A 19,594-nucleotide genomic window follows, 5' to 3' on the forward strand; every position below is an offset into this window, starting at 1 on the left:
CAGTCTACCTAGCGCAGTAAGTGAATCCTCCAGCTTTGCTACATTCAAAAGTAAACAGACTTGTGATAACACAAACACAATGATAAAATGTAATAAATAATAATAATTTGAGCACTTAATCATTTACAAATCTGTAGTTTTACATTTGACATTTTACTTGGGCTGTGTGCTATGGCACTATCTCACTTTTTTCGGGCTGTGTGCAATATATCTTCTTCCCACTCCCTTTCAGGCAAAACTGGACAATTATGCATTACATACTATACATTACCTTTTGCACTGTATTAATTTATATTATTATGTGTTGTCAACTTTGTACTTTTTTATGTCATTGCCTAAAATAAATAAATAAATTAAACAAAAAAATGAAATGAAATATACAATGTACTTTATTCGGGCTGTATATGCAATACAGTATATCATGGCACTTTATTCTGACTATGTGCAATACAGTATATCATGGCACTTTATTCTGACTATGTGCAATGCAATACATATACATTCCTCCTTATTTTATTTTCTATTTGTTTTATTTCTAAATTAATTACCTGTTTTTTTCTTTGTTTTTAACCCTATCCTTTAAATCACCTGAATGTTACTGAGTCAGTGGCGGGGATCCTGACTTTTCTCTGTTTTGTGTGAATGTTATTGTCGTTTGTATGTATACACCAACCTGTCTGAGGACTAACACCTGACATATTGCATATATGTTCATTAATATGTGCTGTCCATATTTTGATATAAGAATTTAATTGAATATAGAACTTTTCTACACACGCAAAGCGCTGCACAAAGAAGTGAGAATCAATCATTCATTCACTCCACATTCACACCTTCAAGGTGGCAAGCTACATTTGTAGCCACACCTGCCCTGGGATAGACTGACGGAAGCATGGATGCCAATTTGTGCCAACGGCCCCTCCAACCGCCACTTTCATACACCAGCGAGAGCAGCACTTAACTTTGCTTTTTTTTTTGCTTTCATTTCGAACAATTTCCCTTGTGGATCAATAAAGTTTGTGTAAGTCTAAGGTTGAGGTGAACCAAGAAAAACACATTTCTCTACTTTTTTTTTATCAGGGATATTTTTTTAACAAAATACATTTTAGTAGAAAATACACGACAAAAAGAAGCATATTTTGGTGCAACAACATTGGATCAAGGTGGACTTTATGTTGATAAGCATGTTTTTTAACTGAACCAACTTGCATTTATAAAGCGTAGAGCTCCAGCAGGTAGTCTTTAGGCACAATTCCAATATTTCCATTCTTCTCTCCAACCCACCAACCGTAGTTCTGGTATTCCTGGAGAAAGACAGACGCATAAATCATTGAGGATGATGCATAATGGGAAGAAGCCAAAAAAACGGAACTTGTTTTCCTTACTGAAGATCACAATCAGCTGCAAAACAACTTCAAATTTCAGGCCAAATTTGTTAAACAGGGTTTTTACAGGTACCAGCAATTCTAATTTAATGTTTTTTAATGCCACTTAAAAAATGTAATGCCATGTCCGACCCCTATACGGTTTTTATGTATAGTCAAAAGCTTCTGTAGCCTATACAGACAAAATTGTAAGCATTTGACAATAATAATATTGAATAGTTGAAAAGTAACATTAACTGTTACTATTTAGTATTGGCTAGTAAGACTGTTTCAGCTGAGAATGTATTTATATTTGTGTTTTTGCAGTAGCAGCAGCTGACAATTATGAAGGCGACTGCAGAAGTTGCTTTGTTGGTCACGCCAAAATAAATCTGACTGATGCCTGTCTTTAATAGCCGAATTGTGATTAGTTAATAGGATGTGTAATTTCACCGCATCGATGCCCATTGAGCAAAGTTTGGAGGTTTTTTGCACATGCTCCAGAACACCTATCTGGGTTTACAATTAACAGGCTTTTACCAAGTTTAGAAAAGTTAGCCTCCAGCAATTTTAGCTGAAATGTTTTCATTTTCCTATTCTCCCGGCATGTTTTTTTTTCCACTTTCGCCACATCTTGAGCACATTCACAAGATGTAGCATTCCAAGCATTCGGTCTTCTGACTTCGTGCACCGGTCTAGACAATAGCCAATTCAAACGTTCCGCATGTCAATCATCACACTGTACTTTCAATCAAAGTTAATAAAGGGGAACTGCACTTAAGCCCTCTACATAACCATCCAATTCTGAATTAGTTGATCAATGCAATATGCCCAAAAGTATTTTCTAAATGTTATCTTTTTAAAACATGCTGTAAAAATGCATATCCCCTGAAAATATGCCTTATAATAGCCACAAACTGGAGGGTAAATTTTTTAATCAGGACACCATTTAAAAATGTGTTAAAAGGCTTGATTAAATAATAAATAAACATCATACTAGGAATGCAAATGATGCATGTGTTTGGAAATAGATGACTGATTTAAACATTTTAGAAAAAGACACACCATAGACTGATATTTGCATCCTTTCGATGCGTTAGAAATAGGTTGAGTCCATTTAACCTATTACAAATATTGTATTTTACAGCCTCTCAGTTGTTTAAAATTGGTACAGTAGATAGTAAGTTATGTATTAAGTGTCAGGCAGCTAAAGGAACTAATTAATTTACTGTGGGAATGTCAGTGAATAAAAAGTTGTGGTCTGTTGTGAGATTTGTCTTGGCTGTCCATCCTATAGGCCACCGTAGGTCAAGTGAGGTGCGTCACGAGAGTTGCTAATATTAGCCAAGTTAGCTCATGTGTGTTGAACTGGAATAAAGGACTTGTGTATGAAAATAGCTCAGCTTCCTCATTAACATGACATGGTGTCACAGTTGAGGACTACATGCCTACATTGATGAAAGAATGGCAAAGTTTGGGCCCCCAGAGCAGTTTAATTTCGTCATACTGAGGCAGAGATTTTCACGCTTTCGGATCTTACAAGACCTCTTGTATCCAGTTTGAAAGTCGCAGCCGAAGAAAAGAAACACACAGACAGACGTACCAATGTATCGGTAACGGCAAATTTATTAAGAATTAATCCAGGGCCGGGAGGTGGCAGTAGTGGAGCAGTACAAGTACTTGGGAGTCCACTTGAACAGCAGACTGGACTGGAAGGACAACTGCAAAGCTGTTTACAAGAAGGGCATGAGCAGACTCTTTTTCCTGAGGAAGCTTAGGTCATTCAATGTGTGCAGCAAGCTGTTGGAGATATTTTATCAGTCTGTTGTGGCCAGTGCAATGTACTTTGCAGTGGTTTGTTGGGGGAGCAGCACCAGCAAAAGGGACTCAAACCGGATTGATAATCTGATCCGGAAAGCCGGCCAAACTATTGGCACGCAATTGGAGGCGTTTGTGTCAGTGAGGGACAGGAGGTCACTGGACAAACTGCTGGCCATCATAGACAATCCTGCCCATCCACTCCACCTGACAATTAAGGGACAGCGGAGTTCATACTCCAACAGGCTCCTTCAACTTCCTTCCCGCACTGTGCGATTCAAGAACTCCTTCACTCCACACTCCACCCAGCTGTATAATCACTCGCCATACAGCAATAGATGACATCTGCCTATTACCTGACACGTTAGCTACTTCTCTTTGTTTATAATGTCTATTTTCTATTTCCTGCTGGACCTATTCTCTATTTTATGCTGCTGCTGTCATATTTAATGTATATACTGTAATATTGTACATGGTCATTGGTTTGTATTGTATATATGTTATAGACATAATATAATATATCTGTATATAAATTACTCTGTACACATATTATGTATATATTCGTATATATGTTAGATTTTTTTTTGGCTATATTAGTCTATTTATACCTGCATTGTCCTTTCCATCATTGTAACTGAGCTACTGTGTTGAACAATTTCCCTTGTGGATCAATAAAGTTTGTCTAAGTCTAAGTCTAAGTCTAAGTCTAAGTTAATTTACCGTTCGATTGACTGACTTACTACTATCGGCACAGTCCTAGAATTTTACAATTGTTTAATGCCTCTGGACATCAAACTTAATGCTTTTTAATGCTTAAAGCCTTAATTTTCGCAAAATCCATTTAATAACATTTAAAGTTTTTTAATGCCCTGCGGAAACCCTTTTAAATGACTTCACACACAAAAAAAATGTATTCCAAATTTTCTCTGGTTTTCGTATACCGAAAGAAGTGGGTAGTAACGCACTACTTTTACTCAGTATACATTTGCTTACGTAACTTTTCTGATGAATTGTACTTGTTAGAGTAGTTTTAATGCAACCTATTTTTTACTTTAATTATTTTTGTAAAGAAGAAAATACTCTCTCCATTACATTTTTGTCTACATTTAAAACACTTCCTTGTGGTCTACATAACATGTAAAGGTGGTTCTTTAGTCAAAACGTTGGATAGATTATGTTTTACAGACCATCTTCATGCCGCTTTCTGACTGTCTCTTCAGGATGCACAGTTATGTAAACGATCTTATTCGCGTGCCTCCACTTCGACTGGGTTTTCTCCCCCGTCATCCATGTTGTAGTTTTTAGCGCTTACATATTGAGTCTACTGACGGGTATATGTTAGAACTACACTACCGTTCAAAAGTTTGGGGTCACATTGAAATGTCCTTATTTTTGAAGGAAAAGAACTGTACTTTTCAATGAAGATAACTTTAAACTAGTCTTAACTTTAAAGAAATACACTCTATACATTGCTAATGAGGTAAATGACTATTCTAGCTGCAAATGTCTGGTTTTTGGTGCAATATCTACGTAGGTGTATAGAGGCCCATTTCCAGCAACTATCACTCCAGTGTTCTAATGGTACAATGTGTTTGCTCATTGGCTCAGAAGGCTAACTGATGATTAGAAAACCCTTGTGCAATCATGTTCACACATCTGAAAACAGTTTAGCTCGTTACAGAAGCTACAAAACTGACCTTCCTTTGAGCAGATTGAGTTTCTGGAGCATCACATTTGTGGGGTCAATTAAACGCTCAAAATGGCCAGAAAAAGAGAACTTTCATCTGAAACTCGACAGTCTATTCTTGTTCTTAAAAATGAAGGCTATTCCACAAAATTGTTTGGGTGACCCCAAACTTTTGAACGGTAGTGTAAATGCTACTAGTTTGTACGAAAAAATGGTAATAGCGGAGGATGCATGTGCATGTACGAGCCAGTCTGCCCCACAACAAGAGGATAGAGAAAAATTTGAAACTTATTGATTACAGCGTCGGACTACAATAGTGGACTCGAGAGTAAGACTTTACCATATGGGGAGATATCCCCTGACATCCCCAAAGGGAAAAAAACGACAAATTAGGCAAATTCCAAACGCCTCATTTGGTCTAAGTATGAAGGAAGGCAAGATTGTTTTATAACAACGGCGTGGCGCGGTTGGGCGGGTGGCCGTGCCAGCAACCTGAGGGTTCCTGGTTCAATCCCCACCTTCTACCAACCTCGTCACGTCCGTTGTGTCCTTGAGCAAGACACTTCACCCTTGCTCCTGATGGGTCATGGTTATGGCCTTGCATGGCAGCTCCAGCCATCAGTGTGTGAATGTGTGTGTGAATGGGTGAATGTGGAAATAGTGTCAAAACGCTTTGAGTACCTTGAAGGTAGAAAAGCGCTATACAAATATAACCCATTTAAATATCTCTGCTTTACTTCCATGGTTTGATTTTACATTTTCGGGACTTATGCAGATCACAAATACATAACAGGTACCAATAGGTAAGAAAAGTCGGTTTTGTATAATAGTGCCCCTTTAAAGGGGAACTGCATTTTTTATTTTTTTTTGCCTATCGTTCACAATTATTATGAGAGACGCGAAGACAAAAGTTTTAGTTTTGTTTTGTTTTCTAACATGTAAAAATTGTCCTGTTCTAGGTGGCTAGCAATGCAGCTAACATGAACAATCAATTCTATCTCTAAATCCCTTTAAAAATATATTCAAAAACAGTCAACAATACTGCATTTACGTTCCGTAACCTCAATTATAACCAAACTGTAGTGACGTTGTTATTGCAAAAGCGAACATGGAGGAACTATTTTTTTAGTGTAGTAACACATCGCCATGCTACGGTAACAGCCGTAAAAGCCAACTACGGCAAGAGATAAGCTAGCTTCTATGTCAACACGAAATGCGTTTGAGTTTGTAATGCACAACAATGCGATAGGACACCAATTTGTACTGACTGAAAAGCGTGAACAATCATTAAATTATCTGTAAAGTATTAGCCCACATTTCATATTTTGTTTGTACACAGCTAGCCAGACAGCGTATGCACTGTAGGTCTAATAACATGCATGGCGTGTTGCTTGTATCATGATCGATATTAAAGTGACTCACTCGATGGACAGTTGTTCATCTTGTCCAGCTTCTATTGTATTTGATCATATTTCAATAGTACATTGCAGTTATTTTTGCTCCATAATTCATCATCAACTTCACATTATGTCTTCACTGTCCGCACACATTCCCTTGGTGCATACAAAAACGTGTGGAAAAAAAATACCAGGTGTAAATCTGGGCAGGGCAAAGTAAAAGCTTCTCTCCAAGTGGCTGTTAGCTTAGCGAAATGCTAGGACACAGAGGAGGGATGTGAGACTCTCACTTTGAACAAGAGCATGACCTGACATCAAAGTCTTCACAGGACATGAATCATCAGTGAGGGCCCTGCAAAAGGCTGAAAGAGTAGGAACCTGCACGGTGTTTAAAAGCCAGAGCTGACATCTGCGTCCACTTAGACTGTCAATGCTTAAGGATTAAGCCGTCCAAGAAACAAATCATTTTATTATTATTATTTCGCTGTGCTATCATGCTTGCTGTGCGATATAAGAACATGAAGAGTGTCATGCCTTTGCCAAAAACAATGTCATTTCACACCCAATATGAGCTGTATTAAAATGGTATCCAGGGTTAGCTGTGATGCATTAAGAAGCATTGCAGACATCAACTAAAGTCATTTGGCATTTGATTCAATGACAGCATCTCTCAACGTCCAGTCCCACTTTTTGAAGAAAAGTATTTCTATTATCCACCCATTTTCTATACAAACTAGTGCAAATTAAACACTGCTCAATGCCATCTCTCCTTAGTAAGCATGTCACATAATAAAAGTGACATTCCATCACAAAAGCCCCTTTGTAATAATATACCAGAATGACCTGCAACTGCAAGTGTGTGTGTGTGCGTGTGTATACACGTCACAACTTCCTGCCGACATACTTTGAAAGAGGCGACACCTCATTGTGCAGTTCCGGCTGACAAATAAGTTAATCTAGAGTGGGTGCAAGACACACAACACAAGAGCACAAACACACAGCTGCAGACAACTAATGGCACCTTTCACTGAATATATACACACACTTAACCACACAGGAGCCTTGGTCAGCAAGTAACGCTGCCCTGTCGCTTTAATACCTGGAGCAAGGAGAAACAAAGTGTTTACAAGCAGCTATTGTGCAACATGTGTTAAGAGAGGAGATGAATATAAGTCATGTAACATCCGCAGTAGGAGCATTATGTTGGGACAGTGTTTACATTTTATCAACTATTCCAGCCACTTAAAGGAAGTGAGACGTTACTTTTCTCCATTAGTTTTATGTGCTGTGACTTGAACCAGGGAGGACAGAGGAGGAGGGGTTTGGGGGGTCGGTTGGTGCAGCATATCTGGACAAAGCACCCCCACCTCTTCGAGCCCTATAATCAACACTTGGGGCCGACTGGGGGGTCCCGCAGCTATAACACTACAGCTATTTCTGAGCTGTGGAATGGGGGAGGGATGGAAAAGAGGAATTGGGTGGAGGAGGAGGGAGGGGTTAGTGGAGCAAGGAGGCGGCTGTCCCTCCCGCTGCAGCCCAGACAGGTTTTATGGTCATTGCCCTCGCAGCGGGCCGCAACCCCCAACACCAAGGTTCCAGCTAATGGCGCTCGCAGTCCGAGTGAAAGGGCAACTTGATTCTTGGCCCTTTTCTACACACAAAGAGAGAAGTCATAAACAAGCATTTGGCCATTGAGCACTGGGACGTCAGTCTGCTTTGTTTCGTTTGCTGCTTCACACAACTCAAATGATCTTTAGTCATGAGAGCTACAAAAGTAATTTTTATATGTAGATTTCATCTTAAGAAAATGTTAAGATTTGATGTGCTTCTTTATCATGTAAACACACCGTAAAAAAAATTCAAAAAACGAATTGTTGTATAAATCAATTACATACATACACACACATATATATATATATATATATATACACACACACACACATGTATGTATGTATATATATATACACAAATGTATGTATATATAGCTACATAGGAGCTAAATATGAAGCAGTGCACCTGTACACCACTGCAAACCACAAAAACAAATAAACCTACTGTGACATTCATACCTCTATTCAGTGTCATCAAAACTGAGCATTATTATCTCTGTAAAGGCAGAATTTATGGTACTAGTATGCCATTTAATTAGATCATATTGGTGTATTATAGCTTTTAGTCAAAGGTAGTTATTTAATAATAAAAAAAACAAAAAACAGCCTTTATCCTCTTTTGTAATCATTGCATGATAGCGCCACTAGATGGCAGACTAGACTATGAAAAGGACTTGGCGTGTTGTCAGCAAGTGTGGTTGACAATATGTCTCAAAGAGCTTTGGAGTCTCAATGGTGCACATATCACACCTTGGACTCAAACCACAACCATATCCCTGACTTTCCCTATTGGTCCTGCAATGTGCAATTTTGAGATGGTTGAATGTAGCATGACAAAGTCCAGTTCTTTTCATAAGGACTGGTTATGAACAAAACACTCCTGTTTGGTTGTATATTTAAAGCCATGAAGGTCCTCTCAGTCCTCCACAGCTCACACCCTTGCCTAGCTGAAAAAACTTTGGAAATTGGACGTCGACGACACATCCTCACCCCGCTCTGAATAGCGTGTCGGACTGAGCCTGGGCTTCCTGAGAACACACATTCCTATTTGGCGAGGTGAGAGAGACATCTGATAAGTGTGTGGGCTGGAGGCTGCGGCAGCACGGCGAGAACGCCCTGTGTAGACGTGATGGAACGACGCGGCGAGCCAACAGGACTAAAGCAGTTTCCGTCGTGACACATTTAATCCTCATCAGAGAGCCAGAGGCAGAGTGGAGCCCAGTCGGCCTCAAGCCAGCCTTCAACCATCCAGGTCCAGGCATTAGGCCAGGTGCTGCCAGTAAAGGATACGAACAGCCTGTTCCTCCAAAGGCCTCAGAATTCCTCCCTTCAGGTGGTCTTAGCTCAACAGCTTGCATTGCTGTTGAGCGTGTACATTAGGGAAAATATCTACATTCTACGTAGCTCTTATAGACAAGGAAAGGTTTTCATTACCTTGCTCAGTATGTAAATGGCGTCTCCGCGCTTGAAAGACAGTTCATCCGGGTGGTCCCCTACGCAGTCCCATAAGCCTTGGTAGTAGTTCTGGTAGTCTGTGCTTGTCTCTGGACAGAACAGGAGTAAGTAAATGAGTTTATGACAAACAAGTTCTATTAAGCATTTCTAAAAACATCTGGAAATTTGCTGCAATCTATTGCTAGTATTACGTTCACTTCTGTATTCGCACATGTTGGGAACTTCCCCATGTCACTTCTTCTTTCTTGTACTTTCTTTTTAACCATGAAAAGTGTAACCCATTGGTGAGCGTTGACATCGCATTAGTAGCAAAGGCCACCAGATGACACTGTTTTCTTTATCCTTATTTGCATTAATTTATTTTAGTACAGAGCAATTATTAGTTATCAATAGGGATGTCTCGATCAACATTTTTGGCCTCCAATACCAATCCCATTTTGTGACCTCAGATCCGATCCAATACTTTGACAATAGATTATTGAACTGAAAATAAAAATATTTTACAGCAAGTAAACACATTTATAAAGCTTATCTTATTAAACTTACAATGTTGTAGTTTTCAGATGATATATCAAATTTGTGGTATTTAATGCTACATACATTGTTTTTACCAAAATGAAGTGACTAGTGCACAATAACTAGACAAAAGTAAAACCTATTATTGGCTCCAATTTAAATCATTTAAGTTTTGCCCTCAAAGCCTTCCTGTATTCAGAGATTTACTCCCTGGGTATGTAAACAATAACAAAAACCACCCAAAAAACTATTTTGTAATGATAAGGACATGCACCAGTGGATAGGCTAATTGGCAACACTAAATTGCCCCTAGTGTGTGAATGTTAGTGTGAATGCTTTTCTGTCTATCTGAGTTGGCCCTGCAATTAGGTGGCGACTTGTCCAGGGTGTACCCTGCCTTTTGCTCGAGTGCAGCTGGGATAGACTCCAGACCCTGTGACCCCAAAAGGGACAAGCGGTAGAAAATGAATGGATGGAAGAACAAGAAGAAAAAAAACAGTGATCTAATCATTTTAGTATTGTTCATATATTGACACTTTAGCGGTTAGCATCTTGTGTCGTCCTGCTCAATGTATGTGTAGCAGGCTTGACCATTCCTTTACGTCTAGTGCTACAGTGATGAAAAAACTTGGAAGAAACGTTGTTTATTTTTCGCCGTGGTGGTGAGGATTATAATATCTTAAAAGCACTACAGTATCTTCGGCACTGTGGATTAACGGCACGTTTGAGCAGGTGTTCTGGCAAGACACGCACCCTCCTGGAATTCATGCAACTCCTGCATGTGTGTAACAATAAATCAGGAAAATTTAATTGTGTCTCCCATATAGGGATGTAACGATATGAACATTGTATAATCAGGGTGATCGTGAGCAAAACCATAATTTCTATCGCTGTGCTGTAGAATGTGCTCAAAAAGTATTCAAACACACACTGAAATCTTTTGTCCAAATTATTTTTTTAATACTAAAGTAAATAGACACTGTTAAAAAAACACTATTTTGCACGTTTTGTGTTTCTTATGCTTCACTGATAATGTTTTAGTGTTAGTATTTTATCTGTTTTAATGACTAAGCTTTTATTGTTTGAAATATTGGTTTGTACTGTAGCACTTTAAAGTACCAGTAGAGTGGAAAAACAAGTTGGCTCGATATTAAAGCTATTATTATATATACTGTAACTAATGTATGACACGGAAAGAGTTATAAAGTTTGAGAGTAAATAAATATAATCAAAATAGTATCAATCTCATGGTGATTGCCGAGCCATTTTGAAAGATAAAGAGGAAGCCAGATAATGAGGAAGCCAGTAACATGGTCGCATGACGTAGAGGTAGGAACGCAGATCACTTCGCTACTAACAATGCAAATCATGCAGACTTTGTGGGAGCCAGTAACGATTACCTTGGGACTAATGATGGTCCAGAACCTTATATTTTTGATCCCGAGTATAAGAAGGGTGAGCTACAAGTTTTAGAAGCTCTGCTAAACAGATCCAGCTTTAATGAAACACTAAGCATTTAAGCAGTATTGCTAAGTGCTAAACAAGAAATACAAACTACAAACATAATAAAACGATCGCTTACTGTACAATGTATGCTCTAACTGTGATGACCAATAGGATGTGCATATCTTACTGTTTAAATGAATAATTAATGTTAATCCACACTACGAAGACTTTAAAAAGTTGCTGCTGAGTCTGACAATGTCTTCTGTTGTAGCGTGTTTGTCTCCACCTCCAAGTATAAACTGAATGTCAGATGAAAAACTTGTAGATTCATGGCTGAATCCTCTTAATATCCAAATGAGAGGCATTATTAATAATCTACAACAAAACTTTGACACAATGATACAGGAGAAGAACGGACATCGCCGGATCAGTGTTGCATAAGCTTCTTCTTATTCTTTATGGCAGTTTGCATCCATATATGTTGTATTACTGCCATCTTCAGTTTCATTTCATAAAGTCTCTCCTTGAGTCCAGTGTGGCATAAACTATAGTTAGCTCTCGGTTATCAATACTAAAATACTTTGTCTGAGTTAACGCTTTTAATAACATTGCTAATATTTGGTTAATATTCAGGTCACGAGATGTAAATAGTGTGAAGTGAAGTGAATTATATTTATATAGCGCTTTTTCTCTAGTGATTCAAAGCGCTTTACATAGTGAAACCCAATATCTAAGTTACATTTAAACCAGTGTGGGTGGTACCTGGGAGCAGGTGGGTGAAGTGTCTTGCCCAAGGACTCAACGGCAGTGACTAGGATGGCGAAAGCGGGGATCGAACCTGGAACCCTCAAGTTGCCGGCACGGCCGCTCTACCAACCGAGCTATATCGCCCCAAATAGAGTATTGTTTGCGGATTTTCGATGGTTATTTAGAGAGTTTTGTGGGCAAAATAAAAAGCCCCCATAGACTACAATGTTAGCATACTTTTAAATTATTTCTTTATTTACTACTTAGCATGCATAAAAAAACAAAAACATGTGTATACGTCTTAAATAGGGATTGCGAATGATAGACAGCACATCTCTTTCTACATGTCTTTCTAGTTTTTGCTTATTTCCAGTATGACTGATCTGATAACATGGTCAGAGTGCAGAAGAGTTACTCCAGTGACATGGCCGAAGGTATTTGGAGCAGAATATTCAAAATGGCTGACTGAATTTGAAGCATTTTAGACGGTATTTTCACATACTTTGCGGATTGTAAATACAATTGGATATGGTTTAATGGATACATGAAACACAAATAGGCATATAAAGTCAACTTGTTTTTCCACTCTACTGGTACTTTAAGATGTATTTAAATGAAAAGTGTGTAACATATAAAATCTGTTATTTATTATTTCTGGCAGGCGTTCTGCCGTCCTCTGTTCAGTCCTTGAACGCACCGCAAAAACACCTCCATCTAGTATTCCTCTGAGCGAAGAACAATCACTCTGTTCTAAGAGTACAGCCTGTAGGTTAAATGTGCACAATTGACTATCTTAGCTACTCAAACACTAATGTGTTTGTATGAGTTTAGATTGGAGTATGTCCTTCCTTAATGGTGAAATACGTTAATGGCCTTGTGTTCATGTTAGCATTTCAGCTAGCGAGCAGGCGCCAGTCAGTTTGTGAGTTTATCCAAGTGCAGGTATTAGTCTCGGTTTTTCGATAATTTTTTTTAAAAACGGTAATACTAACCGTTGGGAGTTTTACGGCGGTTGCCATCATTATTACCGTTTATCGTTACATCCCTACTCCCTTAGCGTGCATCCCTTTTGAAGAAATCTTTCAGGTGAGCACAATCTTTAGCCATGTAAACACTGGGACACAGCTGTGGTAAAGATCGGCTGGACTCGGCAGCTAATCGTCTGATCCGATCTCATGATCGGGACATCTCTAGTTGTCAACGTTATCAATACTTTTTACTTTTTTTTAGTAGTAATTTCCTAAGTCTGTGCTTATCTGACTTCCCATACAGTCCCCAATTTGTCATTCAGACATCTCGTGGGCGTGGCTGGCAGAGGCCACTAAGCCAATCTATTTATTACAGTTTTGGGGCTCAAATGATGCACATTCTCTCTGGAAAATGCACGGCATGACCAGGAAAATGAATCAGAGCCATTCAACTAAGGAATTTTAAACACAGCTGTTGGGTCAGAAACTACATTTCAGATATACTGAACTCGCCCCAACCATCCCCATGTTTTACCCATATATAGGCCACTCTTATAAAATTAATACATAGCGTATTGTCTTTCAGTGTGTATACCTGGGAGCACCTCATAGATGTCAGTATCAGGTGCAAGTCCAACATCATCGTACATGAGTTGTTCCTCATCATTTTCCACTTTATATTCTTCCTCCTCCTCCTCCTCTTCTTGGATGATACCAGACATGTCTATAGGCAAATCATTGGATTTCTAATTGAATCTCATGTGAATTCTGAGTATTAATATCATCATCTTTATAATAATCCAAACCTTTTAAAATGAGGTCTATGCATTTCACCCACTCCTTTGCCTCTTTGGCTGATGACGCACAGAACTAATGAAAGGGCAGGTAGGAATAGGACAGTCACAGCTAAATTATTCATGTATCGATTAACATAAACAAATAGTGCATTTATGAATAAAAAAACATTCCACAAGCAAGTTAAAAACATGTTAAAAATGCCTGACAGGCTGCGCCGTTAAAAATAAATAAATGAATAAATTTCATAATGTATGCACAAACACACGGGTGCTTTACCAAGCTTAACCACATTGACAAAAATAAAAGCAAAATCAAACATACCTGATAGTCTCTCTTGCCTGGAGCGGAGATTTCAAAACAAAAGTCCTTCTTGGAGTCTTTGCGCAAGCCGTTGTTCATTTTGACATTGTAGCCATCGATGCCAAACTCACCTTTCTGCTGCTTGTCTGTCAAACGGTAACAATTTCACTGTCAACGTCCCCTAGCATACATCCTGCGCAAGTGCCGCTCTTAATAATTGGATGTTAAAGGAAAATAACACGGATACCTTTCTCATGGCCGTAATAGTAGAAGGTGCGATAGCTTAGGGCGCACCATCTCTTCTGCCACTCCTGGCCGAAAAAACTGTGATCTGTTGAGGAGAAGAACACTTATCTTCTTAAAATAACAATACATATTTTGTCCTAAATGAATGGTACATTGTTGGTTTGGGTGCAAGGTAAAATTTGTAAAATTTCAATACAAAAGCTGTTGTTTCTGATATTTTACCTTGTATTAGAAACGTTCAGTATTATGCATTATTACATAACTGCAAACTACAACCAGCATACTATCTTGTTAGATTAACACCTTTCTCGCAATGTCATTTAAAATTGAGGATTCTTATCTTGTAAAGGCAGAATGTCTGCACTTCTCTTGGATTTACAAGTAACATGTGTATTCTATTAGGAGACCACACACCCTTCCTGCGTTTCTCGAGGTATCCTGACATAAGGACAGACTGCAGGTCTTGCGCCGCCACTGGTGGAGACTGATGGCATCCTGAGAGAGAGTTATGGGAAATTAGTGCCACGTATAAAAACAGGAATTTTACATGCCACATCACTGTCATTCACCATGTTAACCAGTTTCCACTTCAAAAATCCAACAGATGAGTTCCGACACAAAAGGGTGCACCGACGTCCCAGAACTATGCAACATCAATGCAAATGTTCAACTACTGTGTCAAAGTTGCTTTGTGTGAAAGAGAAGCCATAAAAATGGCAGCTGCTTATGGGCCAATAAACCTCACTACCCCAAATCGCCGCTTTACTTGGACTTCCCTGACATGGTAATACATTATACTGTATTTGTACACTGCCCGGCCACAACATTGTATGTATTCAACAAGTTGTGCTTGTTACAATATTTGGCCACCTTTTTTTGTCAAATAAGGAAAAAAAAATGATTGAAATTATGATTTATTCCCTACATTTAGAACACTTCATTGTGGTCTACATAACATGTAATGGTGGTGCTTTGTTAAAAAATTTGCATGGACTTTGTTTTACAGATCATCATCAAACCGCTTTCGGACCGTCTCTTCAGGACGCGCCGTCTTGAGGGTGGTACTAAAATACATAGCGAAATCCTACTCCAGGCCAAGCCTCCTTCAATGTCTCCACTCCATCAGCCAAGTTGTAGTTTTAAGAGCATCCATAACAAGTCACCTGACAAATGTAAGTTAGAACTATTCGCTACTTTTTATTAGAAATGGCAGCAGCGGGGGATTTTAGCATTTATGTGCATGTATGAAAGAGAAAATAAGCAACTTATTGACTACAACTGATTAAAAATGTCAGACTCGCGCAAAGCTTTTCGGGTAAACCTCTACCATTTATGGAGATATCTGCTGACATAACCAGAGCAAAATACGACAATCGTCTAAAATTTCAAATAGCTCTTTGGAGCAAGTTTGGAAGTAGGCAAGATTGTTTTATAAATATCTCCGCCATGGCTTCATGGTTTGATTTCACATTTTAGGGACTTATCAACATCCCAAATACACAAAAAAGGTACCATCAGGTAAGAAAAGTTGGTTTTGCATAATAGGACCCCTTTAATACAATAAATAACCCCCACAATCTAGTTCTAGTTGTCCCATGACCTAGAAGATTGTAGGGGCGTAGCAGATGAGATACATTACACAAAGTCCTTCCACCTCTTGCTCATGCTTGTCCATGTTTTGATGTTATCCCTCCAAGTTATTCTGGGGCGACCTCATGTTCGCTTTCCTTCCACAGATCCTTGAAGGATAGTTTGTGCAATGCTTGTTGTTGATCTTGTAATGTGGCCAAACCAGGAATGTTTGCAGTTTTTCACAATTTGAAGGAGATGTTTGTGTTTGTGTGATGGCTGTAGGTATTTCACTTCTGATGGGTTCATTGGTTCTTTGAGCTGTGTATGGGACTCTCAGGAGACAACGACAGGATTTCATCTTAAAATCCTCAATCCTCTTTTCTAAGCTTGAAGATCCTGCTTTCACATCAATAGAGGAAGGTGGACTTTTGTGCTTTATTGAGATGGTGTTGTTCTTACTTAATCCTGGTTAATAGTGTCAGACACGGTCGTGTTCTGGCCACTCTTGTCCTGATCTCTTTGTCAGACTTCCCATAAGCTGTAATTGTGGCACCAAGATACTTGAAGTTTTCAGCTTTCTACAGTAGTTCTCCTCCCATGTAGACACCTTGACTTGGTATGTCAGAAGCACTTCCCATTGTCATTGTTTTGCTCTTTTATGTGCTTATTTCCATTCCATATAGGTTTTTGCCACATTATCTAGCCTTGCTGTCAAATTACTAAGTTCTCCTTTAGATCTAGCGAGCAATTCAATGTCATCTGAAAAACACATATTGCATATTTTTTTCCGCCAATTGACATGGTTTCTTCAAAGCTTTCTAAAGCATCCATCCTAGTTTGTTCCAAGATAAGATTAAACAGACATGGTTAATGTAGGCAGCCCTGTCGCACACCAACTGTTGTCCTGAATTGTTCGTTTATAGTGTTGTTTGTGAAGTTAAAGTTAAAGTTAAAGTTAAAGTTAAAGTACCAATGATTGTCACACACACACACTAGGTGTGGTGAAATTTGTCCTCTGCATTTGACCCATCCCCTTGTTCACCCCCTGGGAGGTGAGGGGAGCAGTGGGCAGCAGCGGTGCCGAGCCCGGGAATCATTTTTGGTGATTTAACCCCCAATTCCAACCCTTGATGCTGAGTGCCAAGCAGCAAGACAGCACTTACAGCATTGTTGTACAGTGATCTGATAGTGGCTATGATTTGTGAGCTTATGTTGTGTTTCTTCATTGTAACCCATAGTGCTTCATGCCAAACTCAGTCGACGGCCTTCTTAAAGTCGATGAAGTTTTGTTGTAACTCCTTCAGATGGCTGATGTATTCTTTGCACGGAATTTTTCAATTGAAGATATGCTCAGTAGTGCTTCTTCTAGCACGGAATCCAGCTTGTTCTTCTGCGAGAATATACACCCAGAATAAAACTGTGTAATATATTTGTCCTTTGTTTTGCATTATAAACTACCACTACTCAAAAAAATTAAAAGGAACATTTTTTTTTATCAGGGTATGGCATGAATTCAATTGCACTTTTCTGATAAGGTTTTGGTCAGGTACGTGGCAGAGGGGGTTGTTAATCAGTTTCAGCTGCATTGGTGTTGATGGAATAAACAACAGGTGCACGAGAGGGGCAACAACGAGATGGCCCCCAAAACAGGACTGGTTTTGCAGGTGGAGGCCATTTCAAGTTCCTCCCTCCTGATCTTTTTTAACTGTTTTTCCACAAGTGTTGGCTTTAGCTAGAGTTATTATCACGACTGGGAGGCGATTTCTTAACCCTCCTGAAGTTGCGCAGATTGTCCTACTCCTCCAGGATGGCACATCCATGCGTGCTGTTGCAAGAAGATTTGTGTCTCCCAGTACAATTTCCAACACATGGAGGAGATTCCAGAAGACAGGCAGTTACTCTAGGAGAGCTGGACAGGGCCGTAGACGGTCCTCATCCCATCAGCAGGACCGATATCTGCTGCTTTGTGCAAGGAGGAACAGGTTGAGCACTGCCCGAGCCCTACAGAATGACCTCCAGCAGGCTACTGGTGTGAATGTCTCTGCCCAAACAGTCAGAAACAGACTTCACGAGGGTGGCCTCAGGGCACGACGTCCTGTAGTGTGACCTGTGCTCACTGCTCAGAACCGTGGAGCTCGATTGGCATTTGCCATAGAACACCAGAATTGGCAAGTCCGCCACTGGCGCCCTGTGCTTTTCACAGATGAGAGCAGGTTTACCCTGAGCACCTGTGATAGACGTGAAAGGGTCTGGAGAAGCCAAGGAGAGTGCTATGCTGCCTGCAACATCATTCAGCATGACCCGTTCGGTGGTGGGTCAGTGATGGTCTGGGGAGGCATTTCCATGGAGGGACGAACAGACCTCCACAAGCTAGAGAACGGCAGTCTGACTGCCATTAGGTATCGGGATGAAATCCTTGCACCCATGGTCAGACCCTACGCTGGTGCAGTAGATCCTGAGTTCCTCCTGGTCCACGACAACGCCCGGCCTCATGTGGCAAGAGTATGCAGACAGTATCTGGAGGATGAAGGAAGTGACACAATTGAATGGCCCTCACGATCACCTGATCTAAACCCGATAGAACACCTCTGGGACATAATGTTTCGGTCCATCAGACGCCGCCAGGTTGCTCCTCAGACTTTACAGGAGCTCACTGATGCCCTTAGACAGATCTGGGAGGACATCCCACAAGACACCATCCGTCGTCTCATTAGGAGCATGCCGCGACGTTGTCAAGCATGCATACAAGCACGTGGGGGCCACACAAGATATTGAAAATAATTTTGAGTTGCAGAAATTGAATTTAGGCAAAATGGATGAGCCTGCCACATCATTTTTTCACTTTGATTTTTGGGGTGTCTATATACTGAGCCCTCTGTAGGCTGAAAACGTTTATTTCCATCAAAAGATGTGGCATCCTTTTGTTCCTGAGACATTAAACTGTCCATATCAGTATAGATATCCAACATTTTTTTTTTCACCATTGAAATCTGATGTGTTTTCAAAGTGTTCCTTTAATTTTTTGAGCAGTGTATTATGGTGATATTCTGATCTTATGAATGAATGTACAGTATGTGTCTCACTCGTGTGTTTTTAAAGGCTATTTTACTCAATTATAAATTACGTTAACAATTCTGACACTATCTCAAAAGTACAGCAGGAGGGGTTTTATAGCTAATTTTAAAATTGTATTTCCTAAGGTAAAATTGATACTTATTTTAATTCACTGTTGTATAATTGCTATCATACCAGATGTCCACTGTCTTGCTGTACTTGGTTAAATGTGTTGCTTCGTCTGTATGAGATTGCGACTGCAGCCAAAAATGGCACTGGGACACATTTGCCTACAGAGACAATCAGATTTACTTTACCTTACACTAACTCCAACTACAATAATCAACATATTTGTACATTAATATCTTGGCAGAACTTATGTTTGTAGGTTTACCTAATATTGCCACTCTGAGGGGCCTATACTACACTTTAGGTAAGCTTTTTCTCAGACTTCATCAAAGTACGTTGGGGTGTCTCTGAGCCATAAAACAGTAAAACTAGTAGGGGGGGGGGGGGGGGGGCAGTGACGCTCCTAAAGTGTGTTGCCAAGTTACAGCTGGAATGTGACTTTCACTGCGACACACAAAGTCACTTTTTGTTTAAAATGGAAAACTCC

The 19,594-nt window shown here is 39.6% G+C and overlaps 1 protein-coding gene across 4 annotated transcripts in view; it reads right to left on the bottom strand.

Annotated features, from left to right (window-relative positions):
* Positions 1 to 1,066: 1,066 nt before the first annotated feature.
* The window catches only part of skap2 (src kinase associated phosphoprotein 2), a 35,247-nt gene continuing 16,719 nt past the window's right edge, over positions 1,067 to 19,594 (bottom strand). For 2 of the 4 annotated variants that reach the window (XM_062063033.1, XM_062063032.1), the window contains exons 5-11: positions 14,767 to 14,847; positions 14,354 to 14,437; positions 14,128 to 14,252; positions 13,815 to 13,878; positions 13,604 to 13,732; positions 9,311 to 9,420; positions 1,067 to 1,304 (exon numbers count right to left, since the gene is read on the bottom strand). In XM_062063033.1, coding sequence (XP_061919017.1) covers positions 1,212 to 1,304; positions 9,311 to 9,420; positions 13,604 to 13,732; positions 13,815 to 13,878; positions 14,128 to 14,252; positions 14,354 to 14,437; positions 14,767 to 14,847 — 686 coding nt within the window. In that variant the 3' untranslated portion in view covers positions 1,067 to 1,211. Of the gene's footprint in view, positions 1,305 to 6,094; positions 7,918 to 9,310; positions 9,421 to 13,603; positions 13,733 to 13,814; positions 13,879 to 14,127; positions 14,253 to 14,353; positions 14,438 to 14,766; positions 14,848 to 19,594 lie in introns of those variants that run through there. The other 2 variants (XM_062063031.1, XM_062063030.1) reach the window with 2 other exon arrangements.

The sequence above is a fragment of the Entelurus aequoreus genome, linkage group LG11 (genome assembly GCF_033978785.1).
Source record: "Entelurus aequoreus isolate RoL-2023_Sb linkage group LG11, RoL_Eaeq_v1.1, whole genome shotgun sequence".
Classification (NCBI taxonomy): domain Eukaryota; kingdom Metazoa; phylum Chordata; class Actinopteri; order Syngnathiformes; family Syngnathidae; genus Entelurus; species Entelurus aequoreus.